The 23,474-nt window shown below is 45.5% G+C and overlaps 1 protein-coding gene across 1 annotated transcript; it reads right to left on the minus strand.

The window, feature by feature from the left end:
• Positions 1-1,758: 1,758 nt before the first annotated feature.
• GHITM (growth hormone inducible transmembrane protein) lies at positions 1,759-22,790 on the minus strand. The gene is made up of 8 exons (XM_056849778.1): positions 22,659-22,790; positions 20,539-20,638; positions 18,313-18,424; positions 15,496-15,637; positions 11,194-11,302; positions 5,730-5,918; positions 3,739-3,910; positions 1,759-1,856 (listed from the first exon to the last, which is right to left on the minus strand). The coding sequence occupies exons 1-8, from the start codon at positions 22,788-22,790 to the stop codon at positions 1,772-1,774; spliced, it is 1,041 nt and encodes a 346-aa protein (XP_056705756.1). The 3' UTR covers positions 1,759-1,771.
• Between the last annotated feature and the right edge of the window lie 684 nt (positions 22,791-23,474).

The following is a 23,474-nucleotide window of genomic DNA, read 5'->3' on the forward strand; positions in this document are numbered from 1 at the left end:
GAAAATGCAACAGAGTGTTGACTGGGGCTGGCCACTTGGCTAATAGGACACATTTTGAGAACTCTGCTCTGGTTGTCAGTTTGTTTCAGGGTTCAGTTCAAGAAGAAGGGCTGGTTTTTATACCCTGCTTTTCTCTACTGTAAGGAGCCTTGAAGTGTCTTACAATCACCTCCCCCCCTCACACACACACAGAACAGGCACTTTGTGAGGTAGGTGGGGCTGAGAGAGTTCGGAGAGAACTGTGACTGGCCCAAGGTCACCCAGCTGGCTTCATGTGGAGGAGTGGGGAATCAAACCTGGCTCTCCAGATTAGAGTTGGCACGCTGGGAATCAGGTCCTCTGGCGCATCAGAGAAAACAAGTGGCATCAATTGCTGGGCTAGGCCTTTATTGTTTTAAAACTGGTACAAGCACGGCTGATTTAGCCAAGTGAAAGGAAAAAAAAAGAGGCCGAACTGCTGCGACGCGGCAGGTCCCACGCCAGTTTCCCAAGTCACTCTCATTACCTATCTGAGGAATTCACCCGCATCAGAGTTTCCTGAGCTTATAAATATCTGCAAACGCTCAAAATCTTTTTCTCAAAAATAAAGATGACTACAATTAAAACTTTTTCGTTTAGAAACTGGACGTCCGGGTAAGGAAGGCTGCATCTTAGTTGGGTGTTGAGAAGAAAGCATTTCCGAAATAAAGACTGAGTTACACCTAACTTTTGAGGAAAATTGAGGTTTGAAATTCCCTCCCCTCCCTCTTCCTCTTTTTCCTTTCTTTCCCTCCTCCTCTTCCCACGGAAGCAATGAGACTGCTCCTAGCTGGTGGGCCTCCCATTGTCATTTTTGACCTGTCACCATGTGGGAAAGTTTTCACTTATACACCTATTAGTTTAGATTTGGTTCATGGTTTTAATTGTATATTTTGACTTTTATACTACATGGTTTTAATTGTATATTTTAATTTAATACTATAATGTGTGTATTATATGTTGTTAGCTGCCCTGAGCCTGGATTTGCCAGGAAAGAGCAGGGTATAAATCAAATCATAAATAAAATTGATTTATTTCCCCTTTGTTCTGTTAATTTCAGTGACACCCTGATAGTTTGTCTCCACCACTCCCTAGTTTAGCGACTACGGTTCACAATGGTTTTTGAGATGTTGAAGACTTGCTGCACTGAACAGGTAACAGTGACCCAAATACAGTCTTGCTTGATAGCCCCCCCTTAATTTTCACTAAAACACAGAGAGGATTCCACAAAGAATCACTTTAGGTTCCTAATTTTTAAGCTAAGTTATTTTGTCTCCAATTACGGATTTGTCGCCGCCGACACATTTCAGCCCCAAATTAGTCGCCTGTTCTGGATTAACAAAGTTCTGGGCCACAACCCCGGCTGCTGAAACTCAGGCTGAATATAACGGCCCTCCTCTTTGGCCACTGTTCAGAAGTTTATAGTACACCATCCAGCTTCCTTTTTCCAAAGGAGGGAACAAAACTGAAATGAACTTCTTTCCCCATATCAAAAAATCCCAGAATTGGGGAGAAGCAATTTTATGGCATTGCAGCCCTCCAGTTTCCACTTTTTATTTAATTTTAAGTTGAAACAGGAAACTATGATTCAAGTCACATTACACTGGAAATGCCTTAATGATCATGTCGAAGTGCTGGGAAGATCCGACTTTCTCCACGACAGATGCTGCTTGTACACAACAGTAACTTTTATTCAATATTATGCACTAAGCAGATAAACCAAAGCATCGGGGGGGACCTGTCAAGCCGCCATTTACTTCCTCCTGTTGCCGCTGCCAGCAAGCATGGTGGCCACTCGGATGAAGATGTTGAGGGTGTCCATGTAAATGCCCATGCACCTGGAAGGTGAGAAGAAACAACGGACTGGATTACTGAAACCAGCAGTCATCACTGGGATTCTGCATTCGGCCCAGGTCATCAAGCGCAGGTGACAGTAATAATGGAAAACCGACATGGAAGGATTGGAGTTCACCGGCTTTGTCCTTCACTACTCGGGATTTGACCAGATGATCTTCAGACAAAACCTGTGACTTCTGAGGAGTTGAACCTCAGGAGGAGAAGCAACGGTCCTCCCTTTTGTCTGCTTCTGAGAAACAGAACCTATCAAGGAGGTAGACACATAGCAAACACAGGTCCTTCCAAGTCTACAGAAACCACAAAGCCTCCAGGATGTTTGTACTTATGACACAGAAGAGCCAGTCCGTTCCTTCAGTCATGCGCTAACGGCAAGGGAGGTAACACCTGCATTAGTAATGCAGTTTAAAGAAGGGGTGTCAAACATACCACTTGCAGGCTGAAGCCGGCCCCTTGAGAGCTCTTATCTGGCCCGCAAGCCAGCCTCCCCCCTGATCTGGGCTGTCAAAGAATGGCTTGACCAAGTGTCATTTATGTTATATCCGGCCCTCATAACTATTGAGTTCGACACCCCTGGTTTAAAGCCTTAATAAAATGGATAATAAATATTCTGGGGAGGAAATGGACAAACCAGGTAACAGGGATGAGTGGGAGTGGCTTTTGGGGGAGAAACGGCAGTAAGGCGTGTGCATGGATTTGTGGAGATGGGAGAGGCAATGAAGTAGTCACCCCCCACCACCACTACAAAAAGCTTCATACTTTCAGCTTCTCTGATCATGGAGTTTGCCAACGAGTGTTTCTGAAGGGCCGGAATGCAAACATACTGTGGGCAAATCCCAAGATAAAAATATCAGACACTGGTCTGAGTCATAACTGTCACAGACAACCGGCTCCGAGGTCTCAGTACTGCGGGGAGTCTTTGTGCACATGCGCTTCCTGCGTCCCCCTTCCAACGGCATCACCCCACATTTTCCAAGGAGCTCCTCTCCAAATGTGAAAAGAACGCCCCCCTCCAAGAAATATTCCCTTACAGGCAAGAAGCTGCCTCCAGAAAGAGGGGGAATAGGAAAGCCCACTATGGGTTATGTGGCTAAATTAAGTACCCAAAAGGTCAAGAAAAAATAAACAAACATCCAAGGCCAAAGGTTATACAATCTAAAAATGATGTAAGTACAAAATATGTATGTATTTATTTCAGGTTAAAATCTAATACCACATATAACACATATAGGGCCCTGCAAAAACCTACCTAATGGACATGCTCATATAACACAATAAAACATAAGAAGTTGGTTTTTATATGCCGACTTTCTCTACCATGTAAGGGAGACTCAAACTGGCTTACAATCACCTTCCCTTCCCATAACAAACACCATGTGAGGTAGGCGGGACTGAGAGAATGTGACTTTCCCAAGGTCACCCAGCTGGCTTCATGTGGAGGAGTGGGGAAACAAATTCAGTTCACCAGACACCAGAGTGTCCGCCGCTCATGTGGAGGAGGAATCAAACCTGGTTCTCCAAATCAGAGCCCACCGCTCCAAACCACTGCTCTCAACCACTACACCACGCTGGCTGATAAAATCATACCATTTGGCCTTGGATGTTTATTTATTTTTTCTTGACCTTTTGGGTACTTAATTTTGTTGTTTAGGGTTAAGTTTTTTTCATCTCTGTTATGATGTTACGTGGCTCTCTCGAGCTCCCAGAAAACATTTCTGGAATACAATACAGCAGTTCTGAAATAAATACAAAGCTCACTTTCTTGGTACTCCGCAACACTGGGATTCTGCGGAAGCCGTTCTATGTGTTTGTGGCAACATACTATTAAATTAGAGCTAGGGTGAACCATGAGAAAAAAACACTTACGAGTTTATGGGATCATACTTCTGTACACCGTACAATGGCTGAGTCTCTGCACGCTTTATAACCTTCTGGGTGTCATAGAGCAGGAACAAGCTAAAAAGTACCAATCCACCATAAACAGCGACAGAGTGGAGGCCGGCCCCAAAGATGGATGTTGGGGGAAAGAACATGGATCCTGGCACAAACAAAGAAGGAAGCCATCAAAAGGACTGCATGAACGTGTGGCACAGTATTATTATTTTTAACAAAATTTGTATCCCGCCTTTCTGCCTTCTCAAGAGCCACCAAGGCAGCTAACAATTTAAAACATACATGAATCTTATTTTTAAAACCATTCAAATCAACTCCCCCCAAACCCCACACATTATTTAAAACAATTTAAAAAGAGAAGAGTTGGTTTTTATACCCCGCTTTTCTCTACCTTTTAAGGTGTGTCAAAGTGGCTTACAATCGCCTTCCCTTCCCCTCCCCACAACAGACAGCTTGAGAGGAAGGTGGGGCTGTGAGTTTGGAGAGAATTGCTACTGGCCCAAGGTCACTCAGCAGGCTTCATGCGGAGGAGTGGGGAATTAAATCTGGTTCTCCAGTTAACAGAGTTAAAACACATACAAAACATAAAATTAAAATATTGGTTAGGAAGGGGGGATCATTGAGGGAATGCCAAGGGAAACAAAAACGACTTCACCTGCTGGCGGAAGATGTCAATAGAAAGGGACAGGCAACACTCCCCAGGGGGAGAGTTCCAGAGCTTTGGTGCCATGACCGAGAAGACCCTTTCCCGGGTACCCACCCGTGTAATCTCAGAAGGTGGAGCACCCGAAGCAGGGCCTTTGAAGATGACCGCAGTGGTCAGGCAGGTTTATAAGGGAGAAGATGGTCCCAAATTATATAGGGCTTTGAAGGTCACAACCAGCACCTTGAAATGTGCCCAGAAACAAATCGGGAGCCAGTGTAGATGAACCAATACTAGAGTGATACGGTCCCTACAACCCACTCCAGTCAACATCCTGGCTGCAGCATTCCGTATCAATTGAAGTGGAGCCAACCACAAATACCATGGGCGCTTTCACACATGCTGAACAATGCACTTTGAAGCCACTTTCAATGCACTTTAATGATTGTTTGCAAGTGGATTTTGCCATTTCACACAGTAAAATCCAGCTGCACAATGCACTGAAAGTGCATTATTTGACATGTGTGAAAGCGCCCTATATATATACATGACAGCATGCCTCAATACCATGGGTTTATGGGAGACACTCTATGCGACATGTTACTTGTTTCAACCACCCTTTTGATCTCTCTAAAGCATCAGATATTTTCTGTCTTCGTCAGAAAGAAGAAGCAGAGCAACATATGAAACTGGGCAGCTCTTATTACAACCTAAATTTTTCTAGCAGAAAGAGAATCACGCACAGGAATGCTGACATGCAGCGCCTAGCAGAGGGCATTTTTATGCCTTTTAACTATTAGAATAGTCTACCTGCATGAAAGATGAGAATTGAGGAAGTCTGATACTAAGTACTGCACTGCTACTGAATTCTAATACGGGGCTCCCCAACCCCTTTGAGCCTGTGGGCTCTTTTGGAATTTTGACACAGGGTGGTGGAAGCAACCACAAAATGGCTGCCAAAGGAGGCGGAGCCAGCAACAAAATGACTAATAATACTTTCACATTTCAGGCAGAAGCTCGGTTTGACAGAATGCCTTTTAAAATGAACATATTAAAAAAATACTTTGCATATATACAGCTAACCTTAATAATGAAGGGAATATTCTTGTGCTGTGGTGGCAGCTGCTGGAAGAGCAACTTAAAAAAAAATCTGCACAGCCAATCAGATCTCCAATGACCATTCAGAAGTCCTGCTGGACCGGAGACCAGAAGCTCCCCTGGCCCCCACTCACTTTCTAAAACCAACGGGTGGATGCCAGGAAAGGTGCTGGCGGGTGCCTCGTTGGGGAATCCTTTCCTAATACAACGCGATTCCACTTACCAAGAGAAGAGGCGAGCACGAGGCCAAAGCCGACCCCCAGAGGTGCTCCCATGTTCAGAAACTTCTCGCTCGGTGCGCACATGGCTACTGTTGAGAGGCCGCCGACAATTCCTGCTGTGTACCAAGCCGCTCGGATGATCAGGGGGCCACCCAGAAGTGTCAGAGGAGCCACCACTGCGCCCATAACGCCTGTGAGAAGAAAGAGATGTCGAGGGCTCGAAACGGAAAAGGGTTCTTTCAGAAAACCCCAAAGCGACTAACAAGTTTGGCAGAGGAGTAACACTGAGAGACACTGTCCTTCAGTGTTACTCCTCTGAAGGTGCCTGCCACAGCTGCTGGCGAAACGTCAGGAAAGAAAATACCAAGACCACGGTCACACAGCCCAGATAACCTACAAGAACCAATGAACTCTGACTGTGAAAGCCTTCAACAATATTTCGACTAACAAGTCTTTGCAAGTTACGGTGAATTCACAGTGTACCCTCAATTGCTCTTTCTATGTGTATGCAGCAATTCTTATGATACAGTCAACGCATGTACAACCGAACACGTGATGTGCGTGAGTTAAGTGCCGTCAAATCGCTCCTGACTTATGGCGACCCAATGAATTAATGTCCCCCAACATGTCCTAGCAACAGCCTTGCTCAGGTCTTGCAGACTGAGGGCCGTGGCTTCATTTACTGAGTCAATCCATCTCATGAACATGTAATACACACACACCCCCATTTTCATCTAGGTACTGGTCTCCAGCTTCGTTCATATAGTGAACTCGCATCGGTTCTTCCTTAAGAGATGTACGCATGTCCAGGCAGGATGTGTGTGTGTTCACTGTGCTAACAGATTTTATCACTGGTTGGTGTTATGAACATCCAGGAATATTGACAATTTTACAACAGATACTTGTGTGAGAAAGTTACTGTACTAATTGGTGTTATTACTTTACGTCTGGCCACACAAGACATATGGTTTTCCAACTTCCTGATGTGTTTTTAATAATCATGTTTTATATATATGACCAAGAGGCTGCAAGGTCTATTGGTCATTTATATTACATATTTTCTTCAACTGTGTTGAATATTTCTATATCTGTTTATACTGGTGGATTTATATGTAGCCTGTGCTTCATGACTTGAGCGTTTACCATACTATTGTGTGCACTTAATAAATATAATTATTTTATAAGAAGTTATAGTTTCCAGCTCAACCTTCGAGGCTCCTGGGGTGTTCACTGTAACATCTGTCCAGGACTTGCGTAGTGGTTTGCTGAAGCTCATAGTAGTTCATGTGCATTAATTTTCACAAGTATACTGTAAGACAGACCAATATCAGTCCCATACCACAGATGGGGGGGCTGCGATGGGTTTAGTGGCAGAGGCAAATTTCAAATAGGAGCCTCACCATAACTGGCTGGGATCCAAGATGATTGTGGGGAAAGCACTTCTGTGTTGGTATGGGCAAGTGACTTTTACTTCTGGGAGCAGCCTCTCACCTAGGGTTGCCAGGTCTCTCTTCGCAACCGGCGGGAGATTTTGGGGACGGAGCCTGAAGAGGGTGGGGTTTGGGAAGGGACTTCAATGCCATAGAGTTCAATTGCCAAAGCGGCCATTTTTCTCTAGGTGATCTGATCTCTATCGGCTGGAGATCAGTTGAATTAGCAGATCTCATGCTACTACCTGGCAGTTGGCAACCCTACTCTCACCACTCATGTATTTCTGCTCTAGATGACCCTCAATCTCGGGGGATTGGGGTTGGAGATGGTGTGTGTGTGTGTGTGTATGTAAAGTGCCGTCAAGTCGCAGCCGACTTATGGCGACCCCTTTATGGGGTTTTCGTGGCAAGAGACTAACAGAGGTGGTTTGCCAGTGCCTTCCTCTGCACAGCAACCCTGGTATTCGTTGGTGGTTTCCCATCCAAATACTAACCAGGGCTGACCCTGCTTAGCTTCTGAGATCTGACAAGATCAGGCTAGCCTGGGCCATCCAGGTCAGGGCTGTTGGAGATGGTACTCAAGGTAAACTGGGTGTTGCAAAGTATACAAGCAGCCTCTAGGGGTGAGTTTCTGCATTGCATGTCCTTTAGATTTGGCCCTGTAGGGCTCCTGTACCGTGTTTCCCCGAAAATAAGACATACCCATAAAATAAGCCGTAGCAGGATTTCTAAGCATTTGCGCAATATAAGCCATACCTCGAAAATAAGACATAGTGACAGGCGGGGCTGGAGGGAGACTAAACTCCTCTGAGCCCCACCCTCTGTGGGCCGTTGGGCTCAGTCTTCCCCTGTTCCCCCGCTCGCGCCCCGACCTCCCAGGGGGCAATCACTCCCGTTCCCCGTCTTCTCCCCACTCCCCTCTCCCACCGACGGCTCCCCCGCTGGAACGTGGGGCAGAGCTTTGGCCTCTGTTGGGTCCCCCGGGTTGTCCACCCACCCCAGGACCCGTGCCGTCTGCCTCGGGCCGGCCCACTTCCCCCCGAGGTGCAAGGTCGGCGCTCGGCCTCCCCCCGTTTCCCCCTCCGGCTCTGCATCCACCCGCACCGCCGGCGGGCTCGGCCACCCTCGCCTCCTCTTCCCCCTGGCCTGGTAAGTGGGGTTGCCTCCCCAGGCGTTGGGGTTCTCCCGGAGGGTCCCCCAGTTTCAGGGTGTCCGCTGCCCGGGAAGGGGTTGTCCCTGCCCCACACCCAGGACCCGTGCCATCTGCCTCGGGCCGGCCCACTTCCCCCGAGGTGCAAGGTCGGCGCTCGGCCTTCCCCAGTTTCCCCCTCCGGCTCTGCATCCACCCACGCCGCCAGCGGGCTCGGCTGCCCTCGCCTCCTCTTCCCCCCGGCCTGGTAAGTGGGGTTGCCTCCCCAGGCGTTGGGGTTCTCCCGGAGGGCCAGGTGTGGCGGTGGGGGCAAGGCGCAGTCCCGAGGGTCAGCCCCAGGTCGCGGACTCGGGACACATACCGTACTTACGGTAATAAAAATAAGACATCCCCCGAAAATAAGGCATAGTGTGTCTTGTTGAGGAAAAATAAATATAAGACAGTGTCTTATTTTCGGGGAAACACGGTAGGCAACAGGGTTGGAGATGGGAGGCAAAAAGCCAAAAGAGCCCCACATTTTTATGTAGTTACATGAAAGCGTTTTTAAAATTGTTTTTAGAGCAACGTTAGCCGCTCTGAGCTTGGCCTTGGCTGGGAAAGGGCAGCCTATAAATGAAATAAATAAATATGCACGCAGACCATGTATGGAGCTTTGGATCCTGGCCACTGTTTATTGCTATTTAATCATTGCCACACAACTGGGCCATTGTTTCTCAAAAGCTTTTGAACTCCGGCCTCTTTTCAAAGCTTATTCTGCCTTCTGGGTCTTCTGTCCCTGTGATTTCCGTTCATCCCGTATCAGAGAGGGACAAGGTCACATGAACACATGAAACTGCCTTACACTGAATCAGACCCTTGGTCCATCCAAGTCAGTATTGACTATTCTGACCGGCAGTGGCTCTCCAGGGTCTCGGGCAGGGGTCTTTCACATCATCTACTTGCCTAGTCCCTTTAACTGGAGATGCCGGGGGATTGAACCTGGGACCTTCTGCATGCCAAGCAGATGATCTACCACTGAGCTACAGCCCTTCCCAGGTCTTTGCAAACATGCAGCCTGCTGCTATGTGCACTGCTTTAAACTGGACTACTAGCCCAATACCAGCACTGAGGAGGGGAATGTGTGTGTGGGGGATCATTTCTTAAAGCTACACACAGAGAAACACTATCAAAGTAACTGCTCCTTCCAAGATTAATCCGAGGCTGAGGGACGAACATGGGAATGGTCGCCTCAACCAACATAGTGTTAACTTTGCCAGAAGATTCAGCGTATTACAACTTGGCTGGTGAAGGGAGAAATCCTAAGGCATGCACAGCCTACTTTCCTTTGGGGACCTTCGCAACCAACACTGTCTCCCTGGCTTTCCTTACCACCACTTCGGCCTGAGAACCAGCAGCACCTCAAAGCATCCTGCCAGCTGAGGGTGCCCCCTACCCCTGGCAGAAGCACTAATGCACCACGGCACCAAGCCTGCCCAACAGGAATAGTTAAATTTAACACATAATTAAATTGTGGAACTTCCTGCCCCAGGATGTGGTGGACATGTCCATGGAGGAAAGGGGTACTCATGGCTGCTAGTCAAAATGCATCCCTATTCTCTCCAGGATCAGAGGAGCATGCCTATTATATTAGGTGCTGTGGAACACAGGTAGGATAACACTGGTGCAGCTGTCTTGTTTGTGGGCTTCCTAGAGGCACCTTGGTCTGATCCAGCATGACCTTTCTTATGTTCTAACAGGGCTTTCTAAGCACTCACAAGACTCCTTCCACTCACAAGTGTTTGAACATTACTGAAGGAGCCTCACTTGAGTTCAGATAGTCCATAGATATAGGAAGCACACACCTTGCCATGTCGATTTTAGAAGAGTTGGTTTTTATACCCTGCTTTTTATTACCTTTGAGTCTCAAAGTGGCTTACAATCGCCTTCCCTGCCTCTCCCCACAACAGACACCTTGTGAGGTAGGTGGGGCTGAGAGAGTTCTGAGAAAACTGTAACTGTCCAAGGTCACCCAGCAGTCTTCATGTGGAAGAGCAGGGAATCAAACCTGGTCCTCCAGATTAGAGTCCACCACTCTTAATGACGACACCACGCTGGCTCTTAAGAGAGGCTTAGGGGAGAAAACAGGTGGTGAGCATTAGCACCTCTGGTACCTAGGCAACAGGAAGGGAGGGAGGGCAGCTCTTTTCTCCCCACCGTGCCTCCTGGATGAGACAGCCCTGCTGAAAACCACTGCTCCCACAGGCAACACACCAGCCAAAAGCTCGTAGTTTTGCACTTGATTCCCAAATGTCATGTGCATTTTAAAACGTCGTCACCGCAACAGGTTTTACATGGGAAGTTGGTATCTTTTTGGTGATTCAGAAGATACACTACAGTGAGCTGTCCTAATTGCCTTCTGACTAACAATGTCCATCTTTTGTTATAAAATAAAAACTGCTGCACAGAAAAACCAAACGTAATAGTTCAGATTATGACTTTATAAAAATTATATTTATTATGCTAAGAGAACAGATAGCTTAAACGTATTTAACCCATATTAAACAACAAATATTATATGTTAAAATAGATAGATGTTATATCCTGGACAAACAATATTAACAGCTTAATATAGATGTTTGAGAAACTTAGGCACGGAATAGTAAAATGTTTTATATACTTTCATGTATAAATGTAAGTCTAATGGTTAATCTTAAACGTTTTACCTTGGAGATAACAAGAAATAGTGTTGAATAGATGGTAGAAAATAAGAACGGTTTGAATGGAAGGTCAGTTTAAGATTAAGTAAGGCACATTTGGTAATATGTAGTGTTATGTAGATAGGATGTATGTCATGTGTAAAATACAAAAAAATTAATTAAAGAAAAAGAAAAACCAAAGACCACGTACCTGCATGCAGCATCCAAGCAAGGTGCTTTGGGACGGGGCTCTGCCCGTAATCAATCGATCTCACCAACATCCCAGCCCCAATCATTGCTGCAAAGGTTGCGCCGATTGCCTGCACAAGACAGTTATTCTTACTACAAGCAAACATTTCTTCTGTCTGCTGCTTTCTGTTAGGAGCTTGTCTTATTTTACTTTTGAAGATATAAGCACCTAAGAACACAGCTGATCAATCCTGATACAGAGACACACATGTAGGTAATAAGCTACAATTTCTGCTGGGTGGTTGTGATCCAGCAGAGAAATTTATTTTGGGTTTATTTTTGAGTTTAAGAGACACGAGGAGAATTTATAGAACATATATACAATTACATAAATTATATGGGCTATAATAATTTTTAAAATTCTGCCCAGCAGTTCGGTGTGGTTCGCTCACAGCCTATTGGCTAGGAGCTGTACCATTAAAGGAAGGAAGGTTAGGTGTTCTTGTGACGCAATCCTAAGCAGAGGTACGGCCTTTGGAGTTAATGGGTTTTGAAGGGCATAACTCCACTTAGGATTGCTCTGCTAGGTAGCCGAGGTTCACTAATGATATTCACTTGGGGCCCGTCCGCACTTCCCACGGTAGCAGACTTTGTGACCGAGGGTTTACTTGACTTGCAGTTTAGTTTCTGACATCTGTAGGAAGCATTCATTTCCAAAACAGTACTCTGCTCATCCACATTATACTTTTTATTGAAAATGCTGATTCTTGTTAAAGGTTATACAAATACATCCTTTTCACTGAGGCTGTATTAATATCAATATAAACATGAACTTATAAATAAATGGTTGCCAGATGATTTAAAGGCACATCACGCTCGCAAATGTACCCCCTAGATCGTAGAGTGAAAACCACTCCAAAGTATACACTCTTTGGCAAGATCTATTGCAGAACCCTAACGCAGGAAGAACTTGAGCCCAAAATGGGCTCGACATTCCCACTGGGACTTACAAGCGGTATAAGCCATATATGGCACAGCCTTAGGCAGGTTTGTTCAGGCCCAAGTTCAATGGGTCTTGTTCCCAAATAAACAGGCACAGGTTTGCAGCCATAAGAAGAGTTGGTTTTTATATGCCGACTTTACCACTTAAGGAAGAATCAAACTGGCTTACAATCATCACCTTCCCTTCCCCTCCCCACAACAGACACCCTGTGAGGTAGGTGGGGCTGAGAGAGTTCTGAGACGATAGTGACTAGCCCAAGGTCACCCAGCAGGCTTCATGTGTAGGAGTGGGGTATCAAACCTGGTTCTCCAGATTAGAGTCTGCCACTCATGTGGAGAATCAAACCAGTTTCTCCAGATCAGAGTCCACCACTCCAAACCACCGTTCTTAACCACACCACCATGCTGGCTCTTTGACCAATCTCTTATTGATCCAGCCTATAAAACGGCCAGGTAACCTGAACATGAAAAGCCTGTAAACATTACATTCCTTTGGCAGTCTAGTGAGAAAAACCAGCCAGTATTCAAAACCATCTCCCTGATTTCATGAGATGTTTATACCCTCTGAACCCCTTGGTCCTCTCTTCACTTTCTCAATTTCCCACTCAACCACAGTGTGTGACTGAAGAGTCTGAAAGAATACGCGAAATGGCGCATACTCTCATTTCGAGATGAAGCAGCTTTCTCTCAGCTTTAAAGCGGAACCCTTGATGGAAGGGCCCATATCATCCATTCCCTGGCTCAACACAGGAAATTAAAAGCTAGAGCATCCTAGATAGATGGATGCTGGAAGTTTTCAAGCAGAGGCTGTGCAAGGGAAACTTCTCTTCCCCCATGTAAATAGTTCCATTACCTAGAAGGGTTGCAAGTTTTAATTAAAAAAAAATACTGGCCCCAAGAACCATACACAGGGCAGACAGAACCAGTTCAGAATCCTGTGAGCCAGAGATGATATTCACTGGAAGATTGTGTGCCAAAGGAATGTAACGTTTACAGGCTTTTCATGCACAAGTTACCTGACAGTTTTATAGGCTGAATCAGTAAGAGATTGGTCAATGGATATATAGAGAACTGTGCGGCCTGAAAACAGACCTATTGTTTAGAACCAATGTGTCAGTTCTTATGAATCCAGGCAAGTCATTCCTGGAGACTGACACGATCTTAAAAAATCCCATCTGACAAGCAACAGAAGTGACCAATACTGGAATTTCTCATGATGTGATATATTCCAGTGAAGTTCTGCATAAAGGCAGCGTTTTATTAGGAGTTAACAATAGCTCCCTCTAGTGGGCTCAGCAGATCTTCAGCAATATTTCTGGAACAATGGCAAATATGCTGGGAGTTTTAGAAGACAGAGAGAGCAAGCTATTTTTCATTTCTCTCTCTGCCAAGACATATCCAGCCTTCAGCTTGCAATCTAGCTAAAGGTAAGCTGTATGAGAAACATCTTCGAAGGGGGGGGGGAGTCATAATTTTGCTTTGAACTTTGACCTCCCTGTAGTTCTTCCTGCAGAAATGTCACCTTGTTTACTGTTTAGGTATAGAAGCACAGAATCATAGAGCTGGAAGGGACCACCGGGGTCATCTTTTCCAACCCCCTGCACAATGCTGGAAATTCCAAACTACCCCCCTCCACCCCCAGTGACCCCTACTCCATGCCCGGAAGATGGCCAAGGTGCCCTCCATCTCATGATCTGCTTAAGGTCATAGAATCAGCATTGCTGACAGATGGCCATCTAGCCTCTTCTTAAAACCTCCAGGGAAGAAGAGCTCAGCACCTCCCGAGGAGGCCTGTTCCATTTCTGCAAACATTTAAATAGTGAGACCCAAGATTTAGCAGAGGAGTGTGTTATTGAGAGCCAAGAGAAGAAGAGTTGGTTTTTATACCCCACTTTTCTCCACTTTTAAGTTTCAAAGTGGCTTACAATCACCTTCCCTGCCTCTCCCCACAACAAACACCTTGCCAGGTAGGTGAGGCTGAAAGAGTTCAGAGAGAACTGTGACTGGACCACGGTTACCTAGCAGGCTGCATGTGGAGGAGCGTGGAATTGAACCCGGTTCTCCAGATTAGAGTCTGCCGCTCTTAACCACTACATCAAGCTGGCTCTGCAGGGGGTGAAGCCCCCTCCCTATATCTGAGGGGGTTTCTAACATTTTAACCACAACCTTCAAATAGCTTAAATGGTTGCTTTTTTAAATTGGGAAATTCACATTCCTACAAGACTTTCTATCTGTACAGAACACACCTTACCATGGTGGGAAAATGGGAAATGCTTTGAGCGGTCAGAATCCTCATAACCTTGCTGACAGATGGCCATCTGGCCTCTGTTTAAAATCCTCCACCATCTCCCAAGGAGGTCTGTTCCACTGAGGAACAGCTCTAACTGTCAGGAAGTTCTTCCTGATGTTCAGCTGAAAACTTTTCAACCAGTCACACCTACCTTTCTCCCACAGAATACGCGCGAGAGAAAATTCACCCGTTTTGTTGGCAGCAAAGCTGGTAAACTGGCCTGTGTTAAGTCTGATCAGGCAGGATCCATATAAACACCTAGGATTTATTGGACTATAGAGCCAGCATGGTGTGGCGGTTAAGAGTGGTGATTTGGAGCAGTGGAGTCTGACTGGAGAACCGGGTTTGATTCCCCACTCCTCCACATGAGCAGCGGAGGCTAATCTGGTGAACTGGATTTGTTTCCCCACTCCTACACATGAAGCCAGATGGGTGACCTTGGGCTAGTCACACTCTCTGAGCCCCACCTACCTCACAGGGTGTCTGTTGTGGGGAGGGGAAGGTAATTGTAAGCCAGTTTGATGCTTCCTTAAGTGGTAGAGAAAGTTGGCATATGAAAACCAACTCTTCTTCTTCTCTAATGATCTCAGAGAGAAGCAGTCACAGGTCTACAAAAAGAAATGTACAACTTTAAAGGGCGCACACCTCATTCTTCACTTAGCAAACAGAGGCAGGCGAGGCAATACAGGGCACAGCTATGCTACCGTTACAGGGTTCCTTGAGGGAAGCCAGGCAACTCAGGTTTAAAAACTGCAGCATCTTTTAAACACCTCTGATTTGGATCCAGCCACTCCATCTCACCAAATTCCCTTTCCAAATGACTTATCTCTAGGCAGCTCCCAGGATCCCCAGTGAGGACCTCCTCCTCGTTTTTCAAACCAAAGGTGAAGCTGGTTGGATCCAACCCATCGCCTCTCTCAGCAACTATCATTTAAAGAACAACGGCAGATTATGAACCAAGGAGAGGCTGAAGATTTCTCTAAAGATATTCTGACAGATTTGAAGAGAGAAGACTGAAATGAAGGCTCTTACCAGCCAAGAGCCCCTCATCATGAGACTCATGAGGGCGGGAGTCCTGCTGACCATTACAGCAGACAACGCCGTCAAGCCAACGCTTCCTGCAAAATACATGTAGGTGGAATGGATTCGGTCTTTCACGTACTGTGGCCAAATGCTGGAAAGCGAGGACAAAGGACACAAGACGAACGTTTCAGAGCGCAACTTTGCAAACGGGTGAATTGTCGCTTGATTGAATCATAACTGCTCTCAAAATTGTCCTGTTATTCCCTCCCACCATTACTTTAAGCTCCCTTTAATGCTTCGCGACAAGTGGTGCAGAAGTTACTTACATAAAGAAAACGACTACCAAAAACTAGGCTTCTAACATTCCATGGGAGAGCTTCAAAGGTTGAGCTACAAACTGTTCACTATAACAAAATAATTACATTTATTGCAAATTGTAAAAAACACAGGGACTGGAATAAAGGCTACATATAAAAATATCAGTTATAAAATTCTTATACGCAGTTGACATAATCAATGTAAATGACCAATGCTAGACCAGATGTGGCCTTCCTCAGTGGACATAAAAACATAAAGTAAAAAAAAAATCTGGAAATAAACCTTGAGATATTTTTATCTGAAAATAGAAAACAATAAAAAAGGGAGACAAAAAAGAAAGCCAGATTAGTTTTACTCTTATCATAACTCGGTTTAAAAATAATAATAATTGAATATGATTTAGTGTACTCCTTGCAATAAATGTAATTGTTATAGTGTATAGTTTGCAGCTAAACCTTTGAAGCTCTCTCTAATATTTGGTTGAGTTTTTCCCTTTTTTGTTGTTTTAACATTCTGTGTGGTTGAACCTGTGGATGACGGGGAACGGGTGCCACCACAAGATGGCTCCCGTCTAGCACGGGAGTCAATCGCAAAACGCCAGGAACGTGTCCAGAGGAGGGCAACAAAGATGGTGAGGGGTCTGGAGACCAAGTCCTATAAGGAAAGGTTGAAGGAGCTGGGTATGTTTAGCCTGAAGAGGAGAAGACTGAGAGGGGATATGATAACCATGCTCAAGTACTTGAGGGGCTGTCATATAGAAGATGGTGCCGAGTTGTTTTCTGTTGCCCAAGAAGGTCGGACCAGAACCAACGGTTTGAAATTAAATCAAAAGAGTTTCCGTCTAGACCACTGGTTCCCAACCAGGGGTCCGTGGACCCCCAGGGGTCCGCGAGAACTAAATTAAGGTCCGCGAAACAAAGTTATAAACCCATAATAAATTAATATTTTCAATTAAAAGTTCTCTATTATAAATATATATATTCAAATATTAACAGTTATGATTAAAGTTTATTTTCAAATTCTCAGAATTTTTATTTTGAACCTTGGGGTCCCTGCACTGAACAAAAAAGTCCTAGTGGTCCCTGGTCAAAAAAAGGTTGGGAACCACTGGTCTAGACATTAGGAAGAACTTTCTAATAGTCAGAACAGTTCCTCAGTGGAACAGGCTTCCTCGGGAGGTGGTAAGCTCTCCTTCCCTGGAGGTTTCCACAAAACGGCGCGAAAAGCAACAGCTCGCTGCCGGGCACAAAACGGCACGCATCTAAGGCAGCAGCAACAGCGCGCCGCCGAGAAAGGGGGTGCGGGGATCATGGCCCCGCCTCTTCTCTCTAAAAGGTATTGTTGCAAGGGGAGAGGAGGGGGCTGTGGCGCGCGGCGACCAAGAAAAGAATTCAATTCGAGGTAACTGCTTGGGTAGAGAAGAGGGGGTGTTGAGGCCCTTTAATGTCGACAGGTCTTTTGATTGGCCAGCAACGCCACGAGAAGGCGGGGTAGAATGCTAACTTGGACGAATGAAGCAAAGGGAGGGAAACAGGATGAAAGGTGGTTGGTAGTTGCCGGCTGCTGAGAGGGACGGTGATGGGCGTCTTTCCCAGTCAATGAGAGAAAAGAAAGAACGGCGGGGCGGGCTTAAGAAGAACTACGGCTTCCCCGGCGAATACTTTAGGCAGGGGGCCGGGTTCAGACCCCTGAGGGGCCGGATTCGGCCTGGAGGCCATAGTTTGAGGACCCCTGATCTAAAACAGTGTACAAATACTTATTTAGGGTTTTTCTATACCACTCTCCAGAGACCTTTAAGATTCTCAAAAAGGTGCCCTAAGTTGTTTTTTAGGTCTTTCATCCAACCCAAGAAGTTTAGCTGATCAAAGTGCTTTTACACTACTAAACCACAATACGTATTTGTATCTTCTCTAAATATATACACCTTTCTGACATGCTGTGGTAAATAAACAGAAGACTATCATTCAGTGTGTAAAAGAAAAAACCCCTATTTTCTCGTTACCTATCACAATAGCATACCAAAACAGATTGAAGAAAAACAAAACACTGCATCACTACTGATTAGCAATTTCACCTTCACCAGTCCATTAATTCCTTAGTAAATTAAATTAATCTCAAAGCTCACAGCTCTAGTTATTTTACATGAAGCATTTCAAGTGTTCTGGTACTCGTGTCTAGTAATACTAATCGCAAGAATGTACTGAAATGACTTGAAAAGTCCAGAATCAATTACAAATAGTAGTAGCTACGATTGGTTTCCCCATAATTTTTATTTTGGTTAGTACTTTCCTCCTCCCATCCTAAAGATAAATGAAGGCAACAGAGAGGGAAAAATAGGAGGACAGAAAGAAAGCGGCGGACTCACAACCCTGAGGGGACAAACACACTTTTAAAACCTCCCTATAAAAACTGACCGGTGCGGCTCCTGATTATTCCTCCCCGTTCTATTATCAGTCCCGTCCCCTTGACAATGGAAAAGTTATAAAATGTTTCAAGAGTTTTGCTTACACGGCTTTGTCAATGGCTCCGATCTCATTTGATAGCCCCAAGCCGTAGAAGCAGAGAGCTCCGAGTCCGACGACGGCACCTCCGGCAACGAACCATCTTCCCATCTGATCAACTGGTGAAGAGGAATCGATAATTATATTCCCTGAAATTGTTTGCCCCCTCTCCTATCCAGTTGAGGATTAAATTAACACCATTTTCTAGTTTCACATTCTCCCTGCCCTACACAGGACAGAGTGATTTAGTAAGGTATCCATCGCTTCTGATCAGAGATCAACATTCAGGTGATTGTGAAAAACAGAAGGCAGTCAAAGAGGGATTTTAGAAGACTCAGCCGGCATGCAAAGCTGTCCTCTGCAAAGCCAGTGGGTTGCTTGCATTGAGCCAGATGATGACTCCTTCCTCCCGCAGCAGGCAACAGCTCAAATTCTCAGCAGGCCGCCAGCCATACTTAGTGCTGTGCATTCAGCTTGGCCTGAAACCACTGTGTTTTGAATTTCAGAGTCCAACGCCTAGACAGCCAGCATGGTGTAGTGGTTTACAGTGGTGGATTCTAATCTGGAGAGCCAGGTTTGATTTCCCACTCCTCCACATTAGCGGCGGACTCTAATCTGGTGAACCGGGTTTGTTTCTTGGCTCCTCCACACACATGAAGCCAGCTGGTTGACCTTGGGCCAGTCACAGTTCAATCAGAACTCTCTCAGTCCCACCTACCTCGCAAGGTGTCTGTTATGGGATGAGGAAGGGAAGACGATTGTAAGCCAGTTTGATTCTCCTTAAAAGGTAGAGAAAGTCGGCATATAAAAACCAACTCTTCTTCTTCATAAGGATTCGGCCCCTTGAGAGTTCTTATCCAGCCCGTGGACCAGCCCACACCCCCCCGCCAGGCCCAATCTGGGCTGGCAAGGCATGGCCTGGCCCAACCAAATGAAATTTATGTCATATCTGGCCCTCGTAACAATTGAGTTCGACACCCCTGGTCTAATGCCTATTGTAACTTCTGAAGCTATGCAACCAGGCACCGAGACTCTGGATTCTGTAAGAAAAAGCCTTCCTTTCTGGATCCTAAAGACCTTGATTATATTCTGATAAAATATTGACACATTTGAGGCTTAATATTTTGAATTGTAATTTATATAAACCATGTTCCTTCTAATAGATAAGAAATCCTGTTCAATAGTACATCGTGGCTGCATTCAGACTCACGACAAACGGAACTTGGTCTGTAACAGGCACCAACACAACTTGTCACTTTGCTCACAAACTCTCCCTCCCCTACCTTCTGCCCGAAGCACATGGAGTTGAAGAAGAGTTGGTTTTTATATGCTGATTTTCTCTACCTTTAAGAAGTCTCAAAGAGGATCACAATCATCTTCCCCTCCCCACAACAGACACCTGGTGAGGTAGGTGAGGCTGAGAGAGTTCAGAGAGAACTGTGACTGGCCCAAGGTCACCCAGCAGGCTTCATGTGGAGGAGTGGGGAAACCAACCTGGTTTACCAGATTAGAGACCACTGTTCTTAACCACTACACGCCAGTGTAGGTTTGAAGGTTTCTGAGCCTGCGACCTTGACTCAAACTCCAGCCTACTGAGACCGCTGAATGCAGGTACCTGGATACACTCCAGTTTGTTTCTCTCACCAACTAGGATTCTATGGTGGACTACTATAACTTGCTCAGTGTGGGGCTGCCCTTGAAGACAACATGGAAGCAATTCATGTAGTGCCACTGCACTTGGAACACCTTATGACTGGAGGATCCTAGTCTGATCATATTAAATCTGTTCTGATGTTGGCTCATTGTTGACACCTTTGCTGTTGGGCTAAGAATTCAAGATGCTGGTTCTTAGCCTTAAACACCCTTCATGACCTGCAGCCCACAGATCTGAACGACTATCTCATCCTATATCAACCCGTGTGCCGATTTTTGTCATGTGCTTCTTTCTTTGATATAACGCAGCTAGCAAAATGATGGGGGCAGGGACTTCTCATACTTCCTAGGGATCCACGAGCCATGAATGGGACTGCCAGAGAGGAGATGCCCAGGCCAGGGGCTGCCACCAGGGATTTATGTTACTATTTCATTTTCAAGAAAAAATGCATATAGTTGATTTTTTAATATATTTCTCCCTTGATTTTCATCCATGCCGATTTGAGTTTTCTCTGCCCCCTACCTACAAGCGACAGAAAACTAATGGTGTGAGAGAACATGCACATATGCTCAAGCATACCTTTGAAGACCTTTTCCATGGCAGGTTCAAAAGCCGCTTCTTTAATTTCTTGTCCGGTTTTCCCCCGGCGCAAGCCCATCCTGGCTTTGGTGACATAGCCCTGATGCAACCAAAATCGAAGGAAGAGAAGTGAGTTCTATGTTGCCGTCAAGTAAAACACCAGTGATGAAGGGAACAACAGTGGATTAAGATAGCTGGAAGCAAAACTTTCCGAGATCACATTTGGTTGTGTATGCAGGAAGCAGTTAAGAACACCAACAAAGAAAACCACACCCAAACAAAAAAGACCATGGGGAGGGGCTGTAGCTCAGTGGTAGAGCATCTGCTTGGCATGCAGAAGGTCCCAGGTTCAATCCACGGCATGTCCAGTTAAAGGGACCAGGCAAGTAGGTGATGTGAAAGACCCCGAGACCCTGGAGAGCCACTGCCAGTCTGAGTAGACAATACTGACTTGGATGGACCAAGGGTCTGATTCAGTATAAGGCAGCTTCATGTGTTCACAGAGGCACGTGAGACCCTTTCCTCTGGTGTGATCCCATGTGATTCCAATATACACACAAACAATGAAATCCACAGAGGAGGCCAATCACACAGTTTGAGATGCGAAGGCTTGGAAAGAACACCAGGAAAAACAAAAAGTGTTCCTCACCCTCCTGCCCCTCCCCCAACTTTTCTATGGCAAAATTTTGGGAAGCACTGGAAAAAACTGCTATTTAAATATATTCTCTTCTAGGAGTGAAATACTTAAGACTACATTTACACACAAAATGTGTAACAAACGCATTTTATGCAAGACAACCCACCACATTAGATAATGCTAATTCCTATGTTTACTGCAGATATACATCTTTTCAAAGATATTTTATTAAATTTGAAAAAATGGTAACAATTACTATGCACGGTGTTCAATGCATTAACTGGTTCAGTTTTTCCAACATTATGTTTAGCCCTCTTCAAATATCCTGCTAGCTCGATCGTGACAACAGGAGGTAAATCCTTGTGTTCACCACAATGCTTGTATTTCCTATTTTGAACTTTTATTTTTTCCTTACATCTCATGTGTTAAAAGTTAAGATACATGCACTAAGGTATCACAGGGTGCAGCAAATTGTTGCTCACTGGCAAATACTGGGTGTATTTGCAATTTGACTTGTAGAGAAATAAGACATTTTTGCTTCTAAATGCCATCAATATCTCGAACAAGACAATTTCATATCTTAACTAAGATAGAAATGATACATTTATGTCATTGACAGAAGTAAAATAAGTTTAGGTTTGTTACGAGAGGATTGCATATATGTCAACTATCTTCAAAATTTCTGCTTTAAAAAAAATTAAGCAGTGTTGTGTGATGGCTTCAATACGCTGCTTTTCTATCTGATTGTGACTTTTCCTCCTACTCTTGTGCTGCTCAGGTGGGAAAGCCCTTGTGATTGGTACCCATAACGTGGCTGTCACGCATTGCCACCCATGTAACTCCTCACAGGGATGAAGTTCCCAAACCAGCACATGTGTATGTCCAGGGAAGTGAGAACAGGACAGATTTTAAACTAGTCACGCAAGAAGAGCTGTTTTTTTCTCTACCTTTAAGGAGTCTCAAAGCAGCTTACAATCACCTTCCCTTCTCCCTACAACAGACACCCTGTGAGGTAGGTGGGGCTGAGAAGCTCGGGGAGAACTGTGACTAGATCAAGGTCACCCAGCAGGCTACATGCGGAAGAGTGGGGAACGAACCCAGTTCTCCAGATTGGAGCCCGCCGCTCATGTGGAGGAGTGGGGAATCAAACCCAGTTCTTCAGATTAGAGTCCACTATTCTTAACCACTACACCACACTGGCTCAAGATGCTACTGCCTTTGCTACTGTTACCTACATCACACTATGCAGGACTAAAACCACTGCAATTATCACACTTGGATCTAACCACATACAAGGCAGCTTCTTTCTGCTCTAGTTTAGGTAGAAGGGCTAGAGATATGCCCAGTTCCTGGATATATATGTGCTCAAGGCCATATTAGGCTCTCAGGCAGATCTACACCACCATAATTTTTTTCCCAAAAGCAGTTGATTCAGGCCATCCTGCGGATACACACAGTCCTTTATAAAACAAATAGTGCTTACCCGATAAGGCTGCAAGAGACACTGATTTGTCTTCAGAGTGGAATTCCTCAAGGCTGGTGAAACCGGAATAAGTGCCGGGCGAAGGCTTCGGGATGGGAGGGCCCGAAAGCACACCAACCTCGCCGCGAACATGGCTGTTGCAGTCACGGGCAGATTCTGTAACAATGTGAAAGCCAAAGTGATGATCTCTTAGTGACAATACGACAAAAGAACAGAGCCGCAGCTCACTTGCAAACAACAGAACGTAACAGGAATTGACCATTCCCAGCTGCCTTGTACTCAAGGTCCCTCTAGCCCGGCAACGCCTACGATAGAGGCCAGAAGCTCTTCAAGGTCTCAAGGCGGAACGCCCTCTCAGACGGAGGACCTCGAGATTAAACCCAGAACGCCCTGCACCCGAAGCACGCACTCTGACACTAAGACAGGGCCCTTTGCTTTAAATATATGAAGAGTAAAATGTTAATAACAGGTGCTGCTGAGATAAATGGAGCCAGAGAGACCTTCGACATGCCAGAAGAATCGCTCTACCCACTGTCAAAAGTGTAGGGCCCAATCCCACAGGCAGAAGTAGACAGCCTTCACAAGAGGGAGACAGCCTTTGCAAGAGGGGGGTGGAAAGAGGCATTTCGATTCCTTTTCCTCCTCTGAAAGGTGTGGCTAAAAAGAGGTGCTGTGCTCTTCTCTTGCAACGCCCCTCAATGCATACCCCTTGCAGTTCTTACCAAAAGGCAGGGGAGTGACCAATTCAAGGAAGTGGTATTCCTCAAAAGGAATGAATTCCCACAGTCTGGCTGCTCCAGGCATTGCCTTTCTACA

Source organism: Euleptes europaea, chromosome 5, assembly GCF_029931775.1.
Source record: "Euleptes europaea isolate rEulEur1 chromosome 5, rEulEur1.hap1, whole genome shotgun sequence".
NCBI classification, from domain to species: Eukaryota; Metazoa; Chordata; class Lepidosauria; order Squamata; family Sphaerodactylidae; genus Euleptes; species Euleptes europaea.